The 7,902-nt window shown below is 41.5% G+C and overlaps 4 protein-coding genes across 4 annotated transcripts; 3 read left to right on the forward strand and 1 right to left on the reverse strand.

Annotated features, from left to right (window-relative positions):
* The first annotated feature begins 783 nt into the window (after window positions 1-783).
* Window positions 784-1,489, forward strand: LOC106129902 (DNA-directed RNA polymerase III subunit RPC10). Its single transcript, XM_013328598.2, has 2 exons — window positions 784-1,219; window positions 1,304-1,489. Exons 1-2 carry the CDS (start codon window positions 1,079-1,081, stop codon window positions 1,487-1,489), a joined length of 327 nt encoding a protein of 108 aa, XP_013184052.1. The 5' UTR covers window positions 784-1,078.
* A 57-nt stretch (window positions 1,490-1,546) lies between these two features.
* Window positions 1,547-2,335, forward strand: LOC106129901 (threonylcarbamoyl-AMP synthase). Its single transcript, XM_013328597.2, has one exon. It carries the CDS (start codon window positions 1,547-1,549, stop codon window positions 2,273-2,275), a length of 729 nt encoding a protein of 242 aa, XP_013184051.2. The 3' UTR covers window positions 2,276-2,335.
* Window positions 2,336-2,441: 106 nt separating this feature from the next.
* LOC106129914 (mitochondrial inner membrane protease subunit 2) lies at window positions 2,442-3,476 on the reverse strand. Its single transcript, XM_013328614.2, has one exon. The coding sequence runs from the start codon at window positions 3,318-3,320 to the stop codon at window positions 2,826-2,828; it is 495 nt and encodes a 164-aa protein (XP_013184068.1). The 5' UTR covers window positions 3,321-3,476; the 3' UTR covers window positions 2,442-2,825.
* A 163-nt stretch (window positions 3,477-3,639) lies between these two features.
* On the forward strand, window positions 3,640-6,735 carry LOC106130041 (ataxin-7-like protein 1). Its single transcript, XM_013328798.2, has one exon. The coding sequence runs from the start codon at window positions 4,138-4,140 to the stop codon at window positions 6,283-6,285; it is 2,148 nt and encodes a 715-aa protein (XP_013184252.2). The 5' UTR covers window positions 3,640-4,137; the 3' UTR covers window positions 6,286-6,735.
* The last annotated feature ends 1,167 nt before the right edge of the window (window positions 6,736-7,902 follow it).

Genomic DNA, 7,902 nt, shown 5'->3' on the forward strand with positions numbered 1-7,902 from the left:
CATAAAACGACATCCATCCGCCCGAGTGTCGTGTGGCGATGATTCTGGCTCCATCGCCACCAAAGGGAAGATCTTCCGCCAGATTCAGTTGTTGCACCGGGGAACCGCAGCTCCGACAATGTTGTGTCGGAAATTGTATATATGTTCCAGTCTGTGAAATATTTGTTTGCACGATCTAGATTCTTCTTTGCTATTGGATCAACGCGTCAAACCTCTCCGGTTCCAGGTATATATACCTACCTATATATGTACCTACCTATGTATTTAATGCATTATGTATAAGTCGATACTATGACAGAATGCCGTACGTTGTCATACCTTGGTCATGATATTATCAGTGTCACCCACTCGTGTAATGTCATGTTGACAATAAATGTCAATCACACAAAACTAGTGATGGAACAGACACGTTAAAAAATTTTTAGAAAAATGTTTTTTTTAAATGCTTATCTGCTTAAAAGCTTATTATTTTATTCGTTAAAAAAGTTGGTAAAAAAAAAAATATTGTGTGCTATTAATAGTTTTAAACTTGATACAATTATTGTTAGAAACAGTTGTTAACATATTGTTGGCAAAATTTAATTTACTCATACTTTTAACTTGTTATTTTATTGCATAGATTTTTTTTCGGTTTCTGGTTTGTGGATTGGATAAATTTTCGCCCTCCAACGTATTAAATTGCCCGAATGCTTATATTTTAAGCGTAAGTAGTAAACGATTACAGCTAAAATTTTGATAATATTAAATAATAGTATTATGTATGATATATGCTTATTTTCTTGAACGCCCATCTCTATCTAAACAACACAGCAGTCAGCACAGTCACATTTTGGGTTGGGATACATTACATTACATCAAATTAATTGTAATAAACCCGTTTGACTAAAGCAATACATCTAAAAACGTAGTGGTTATATTCTCTTCACATACAACTACTAGGTACGTTTTTATGCTTGATGAAAATAGTGTCGAAGAAATGAAAGAGACATTATATTTAAAGGTTAAGAACTGAAGAAATAAATATTTCATTATTGATTGATTGATCTAAGATTGTGTACCAATTCATTACCAGTCGGAGATGTTATTTTGCCCAACTTGTGCAAACATATTGATGGTTGAAGAAGCCCCAGAAAGTGGGCTTAGGTACGCCTGTAACACGTGTCCCTACATATATAACATTAGGAAGAGAGTTATATCGCGGACTTTCCCTAAATTGAAGGTAATTTTACATATCAAACCAATCTAAAATGAGGCACAGTAATTTTATAATTTTACAATTACTAATTTTCGTGTTTGATTTCAGGAGTTGGACTATATTATGGGCGGTGCAGCCGCTTGGGACAACGTAGACTCTACTGATGCTGTCTGCCCTAAATGTGGACATGGAAGAGCATTTTTCATGCAACTTCAGACTCGGTCCGCGGATGAACCCATGACAACATTCTACCGCTGCTGCAACCACAAGTGTGCCCATAACTGGCGGGATTAAACATTATTTATTATAAATATTTGTACTTAAAGTGTTTAAGAAAACAATTTGTTGATTATGAGTGCTAATTTATTAAAAAGGAGTTTTAGTTTAGTGAAAAGTGTATCACCAAAGATGAAGATTGAAAAAATGGCCCCGATAATACCATGCTCTGACGAGACCGCATGTGCCCAAGCTGCCGAGTTTCTGGCGAAGGGCCATGTCATAGCTGTACCTACAGACACAATTTACGGACTAGCATGCAGCGCTAACTGTGCCGAAGCAATAAAGAAGCTCTATAATATTAAAGGCAGAGATGCCGCTAAGCCTGTAGCTATATGCGTGACTTATGTCAATGACGTACGAAAATGGGGTGAAGCAGAACATTTGTCTGATGATTTACTTCACAAACTACTGCCTGGTCCAGTGACTTTAGTATTGGAGAAGACTAAGCACCTAAACAATCCCTATCTTAATCCACAGGCTACCAAAATTGGTATAAGAATACCTGATCATAATTTTATGAATAGAGTTACTAAAATATTTGATTTACCTGTTGCCTTGACTAGTGCCAATTTTAGTAATGAGCCTTCTACCTTATCAGTTAGAGAATTTGAGCATTTATTTGGGCAGTTGGGGGCGGTGTTTGATGGAGGTGTTCTGAGCCAAGGACTGGAGCAGAATAGGACGGGATCCACAGTGGTAGACTTGTCAAAAGTCGGACATTTTAAAATTATACGAAGGGGCATTTCGTATCAAAGGGTTATTAAGATTTTAGAAATGCAAGGGTTCAAACATGATATGTAATATTTTTGAATTCTGTGATAGCTAAGTAGTTATTTAAAAATAAATTTTGTTGATTAGAAATTGTTTTAAGTTTTCTAACAGCTCTACCCTGTGAAGTTCTCTGTAAGCCTGTCATAGCCACACCAAGTTATTAGTCTTGTTAAAAAAGTAGATTATAAAAGACAAATGGTTTTAAAAAACTTTTATTAAACTTTTACAACAGGACTTTTCATTTGCATCTTATAAATTATACAATTTTGTAATTTCATAATTTTCTCAAATTGGACTGTTAAATATTTCAGTGACTCAGTAAGTACAATATTATAAATTATTCCATGGCTGTCATCATCAAGTTGCTCCAGTATAAAATTAGACTAGAGAGACCTTAATACAATATCAGTAGTACAATTTTGCATTGTATCTTATTATTTACAATGTTTTACAGCATTAACAATACTTTCAACTAACTAGCCTTCAACCGTTCAACATCCAGAATAGTTCATAACTTATTTAGCACTTTAAAACGCCTATGACTACAACACAACAATTCAATTTAAAATTTACTATTAACCTATAGTGACCTGGTTATGGGTCTTCTGTTTTCTGGCAGCTTGGTTTCGAGGTTCTGCCACCTTTCCGGAGGCCACACAATAGCAACTGCTTTTGCATTGACTAAACCTAACGAAACGGGACCAAATGTATTGCTGTCCAAAGTGTGACCAGTATGGTCCCCTTCCACCCAACAGTGCCCTTCAGGGATCTTCACATACTGATTCTTGTAACCCAGTGTGCTCACAACGTCACCTTCAAGCGCCACCACGCGTTTTATTATCTTCTGGTTCGGATCCTTGGGTGATATAAGAGAAATTATATCACCCCGCTTTATGTCATACTCTCTGACTGCCCATCGTGATAGAAACACATAATCCGTATTCCGTGACCCAGGGTTAAGTACTGGCTGCATAGAAACACCTTCGACTCTAGCTACATAACCAACGGTGTCTAGAAAGGTTACGCCGATTGGCAGACCAACGATGACTGATCTAAACAGACTTTTGAACCACATCAAGACGCCGGCAAGTGACTCTTGTGGCAGCAAATTAATGCCAGGGTCACAACATAATAATCTGTATTTTTAACGCATTTTATATTCAATTTTTTTATGGCTAATCTTATGTATTATTTTTGGAATTTAAAATATTTTTCATGTTTTGACATTGACATTACCTAACTTTTTTAATTTCATTAGATTAGTTTGGTAAATTAAAACGAAATCGATCGATTGTACTCTATGACAAATAACAAGTATTTCGTGAATAGAAAGCCGTCACGTCACAAACATTCATTCATGTTCATTCATCAAGTGTATGACCATAGTGTAACGTTCTTTACAAATACTCACTCAAAAAAGTGTTGATGCTTTCTATAGTAAATTACAACCAACCAAACAGAAATTTTGGATATTTTATTTGTGTGAACGAGTTTAATATCACTTAAATACAACTTATTTATACGAGATTCTATTAACAATAACTCGAAGAGTGCTGATAAAACTATCATCGACAGATGGAAGTGTTTCATGGTGGAGAAAAACTTACAATCTGCATAATCAGCTGTCAGTGAAATAGATCATCTGTCCCTGTAAATATAAAAGCTAAAACAATCATAACACGTTTTAGATTAACGAGTGTAAATAATGAAGTAAACAATTGCGCTACAATGTGAGCCAGTGCGCGCGGGCGACGGGACGAAACATCGAGGCAGATATGGGATAATAACCTATCAGAGGAGCGAGGTGGTCCGTGCTCAGTGGACCCAGTATGGCAGGGCAGCCGTAAGCCAGGGCGCGAGTTTTTCATCAGGTCAAGTGTTAAATCTGAAATATGTCCGGCGAGTTTCCGTTCGCGGCGAAGATAGTGAGCCCTGTTAAGTGCAATGAGAAACCTTGGGACCACTGGGTCAGCGAGATCGGGCACCTGTCTCCGCGGCGGGACGATGAGGGGTTCCCGGTGCCGGCGGCCGCGGACGCCAAGAGCGGCTCTGCGCGCCGCCAGCACGACGCGCATCCCTATAAACTGTCCGAGCGCGCGCGATATCGCCGAGCGGGGCTCAACCGGCTCAAGCTGGAGAGCATGAGCCTCCATGGACTATTTCCACAAATGGACAATTTAAACGCAGCTATGTGTCACATGTGTGGTGTAATAGTGAAGTGTAGTGCGGCTTACAGACATTTAATGGACTCTCACTCTTCGGCAGACCCCATTCTACCCCCGCCACCGCCCGCGACCACAAGCAGGAATCGAAGCCGGCATAAAAAGGAACCACCACCTCCTATACCTACACACCCTGACTTGCTCCCAGTGAAAATGGAAACGTCCCCAGTTCACACTGCCACTGCCCCACACTCAAGATTAGTCATACCACCTCAACCAGAAATGCAATATTTAGAAGAAGCGAGCACATCCTCCGCTGTTATGGGGGAAGTGCAAGTTTGTGTAGAAAGCGGTCAGTTACCTGTCGTCAGTATACAGGACACAGAGGAGTTGCCCCTCGGAGAGAATATTACTGATGATATATTTGCAATAATGAATTCTGAAGGCATTCAGGCCGATGACATCACAAATGCAGCCGATTGGAAGAATATAATTAGAGATATAGGTAACATGCAAGACATAAATTTCCCACAGACCACCGACCCTGTTCCGACACAAGAACTGTATCCCTCATTATCACCGTACACATTACCTGAACAGGACATGTTACAATTTGCGGCACCAAGCACCTCGCCAATGCAACCATCTGTGATAGATACTAAAGTACTGAGCAGTATAAATCTAAAACCGACGACGCCAGCGGCGCCGAGCACGCCCTCAACAAAGTCACAGTCTAGGTCGAAAACGAGTAAAACGAAATTTAATTTACGAGAATATGATCCGAACAAGCATTGCGGCGTCGTGACGGCGGAGAACCCCAAGCCGTGCACGAGGTCCCTGACGTGTAAGGCGCACGCTCTGTCGCTGCGGCGGACAGTAGAGGGCCGGATAAAACCCTTCGATCAACTACTGGCCGAGCACCGAGCGTCGCGCGATGCCAATGCAGCCGCCGCCCAACATGTCACTGCGCAGCACGCCGCTTCGCAGCACGCCGCCTCGCAGCAGGTCGCCGCGCCGCACGCTTCCTCGCACGCGGCCCTGCCAGCGCCGCTGCCGCCGCCGCCGGCACCCGTTGCGGCGCCCACGCCAGCGCCCTTAAACCTCCCACCGCTCCTAGTCAACACGGCTTTAGACTTCAACGCTTTTAACGGCATGACGGCCGAGCAGCAAGTTAACGACATCTACGCGAGTCTAATCAGCGTGGAGGATCCCAATTCGGTGTTGCCGGACGCGGCGGAGATCAGTTCGCTGCTCGGTCCGCCGCTAAACGCCGACCAGTTCCTGCTGCCTGACGAGGCGGAGTTACCGCCTGAAGTTCCTGTGTTGAGCATAACTTCCCCCGCGGAGCGCGCGCCCGTCAAGCCCGAAGAGAAGCCGGACGAAACACCGCCGCCGCTGGTGCCCACCGACGTGTGCTGGTACTCCTCGTGTCCGAGGCCGCTGGCGCTCTGCACCTTCAACGCGTCGCACTCGGGCGGCGCTATCACCCTAGGCAAAAAATTCGCGACGGTACGAAGTAATATCAAATCTTCGCTAAGTAGGTCACAATGCAAGTCGACAGGCTCATCGAACAATTTTTACTATAATCAGAATCCGCTGTCGTTGTCTAAAAGTGTACATATGAACGCTAGTAAAACGAACAAGCCCGAGGTGCGCAAACTGATAGTGACGTGTAGTGCGACTAGTGGCGGGAAGAGTGAGGTGCAGCAGTCCCTGAGCGACCTCTTCGGCGGCGAGGTGCGGCACGCGCTCAACGGCCACGTGTCGACGTTGGGCTCGCAGAAGCGCCCCGGCCCCGTCAAGAACGCCAAGCGAGCGGCGCCCGCGGTCCTAGACCTAGGTTTCACGCTCGACGTGCTGGCCGACGAAAAATGTTGAGCACTCATAAGCAATCACTGGTTGTGTAGTCACATAATTGTATATTTATTTTTCTGTAAAGAATCGAATCGGACTGTAAAATGTAAAATAATCACGAATTTTATCCCGATCGGAGTTTATAATGTTACGATAATGATAAATCTCATTTTTTTCGTCGAGAAGCGAACTAATGTTTGTATTATTTTGTATATTATTTATAAGATTTTTTTAAATCGCTCTCCGATGCGAAAGTCGGTATGTGTCAATGAATTAAAATAGCTTATACAGAATGGTTGTATTTTTTCGAAATGACATATTACTCATTGTTGATACTGAATTGAATACTGAATAAATAAATGGCCTAGAATTAATAATGGTTTAATGTGATGAAAATTTCCATGTAAAAATATAAATACTATAAGTCTATCCGTAATAGTAAATCGCCTCCTTTTGAAAATAAAGGGAAATACCTCAATAACTAAATTATATTGTTTTAATCAATTCTAGACACCTCTTTGAGCAGTAGCATTATAACTGCGTAAGCGCCATTGTGCGTGGCGCTTGGCTGTTTCAAGGAAAATGTTCCCACGTCCACCTTTCGAAAGACGGTATTTTAAGAATGCCCATTCAATTAAGCTAATTATCATTTAAATTTGCTGTTAGCCAACAGATAGTATCAAATTCCATTTATGAATAATTCTATTTATACGTCGTTATTTTTTTTTACATTTCATTCTACAATATTTCTCTATATTCATCAGAGTACCAGAGTCATCTTAAACAGCATAGCATGTAATCACCCATCCGTACTCCGTCTTTATAGACGTAGAATGAAGCCCGCATCGCTAATCGCTAACCTGATATAAAATGGGGATTATTAAGATAATAATCCCCATTTTATAAGATTTTCCCTTCATTGACTTTAATCTCGGTACCAAGGAAAAAAGAATGGGACCACTCCATCTCTTTCCCATGGATGTCGTAAAAGGCGACTAAGGGATAGGCTTACAAACTTGGGATTCTATTTTAGGCGATGGGCTAGCAACCTGTCACTATTTGAATCTCAATTCTATCATTAAGCCAAATAGCTGAACGTGGCCATTCAGTCTTTTCAAGACTGTTAGCTCTGTCTACCCCACAAGGGACATAGACGTGACCATACGTATGTATGTATGACTTGAATGAAAGAAGAAGCGGTGAGAGAACTAGAGAAACAAAAGCAGCTTTATATAGGTAATCATTGCGTGTCAACTGTATTTTTTATAATAACTAGTAAATTTATTTGTCGTATGATCTTGACAGAGAAGTCGTGGCCAGGCATGTTGTTTGGAGGCTCGCAGCACTGTCTCGAGCCGTGAAGTTGGTCAGAACTGAATCTGGTAAATCCAGCGAAGAAGAGACTCCCCATAGATTGACTCCATCCACTCTGCACCATCATTATATTTATACTATTTTAAACCTACAAACTCGTCTCTACCTTCTGTTGAATTTACACACCCCATAAAGCTAGGTCACTTGAAGGTTTCAAAAATCTTGAAGTAGGTATTACTAGACAAAAATATAATCTTTCGAGCGAACGTGGCAGTTTGTTAAAAATAACATCAAAACAAGGAAACATCGCCGAAAACGTGGGTATCG

This window comes from Amyelois transitella, chromosome 22 (assembly GCF_032362555.1).
Source record: "Amyelois transitella isolate CPQ chromosome 22, ilAmyTran1.1, whole genome shotgun sequence".
NCBI lineage: Eukaryota > Metazoa > Arthropoda > Insecta > Lepidoptera > Pyralidae > Amyelois > Amyelois transitella.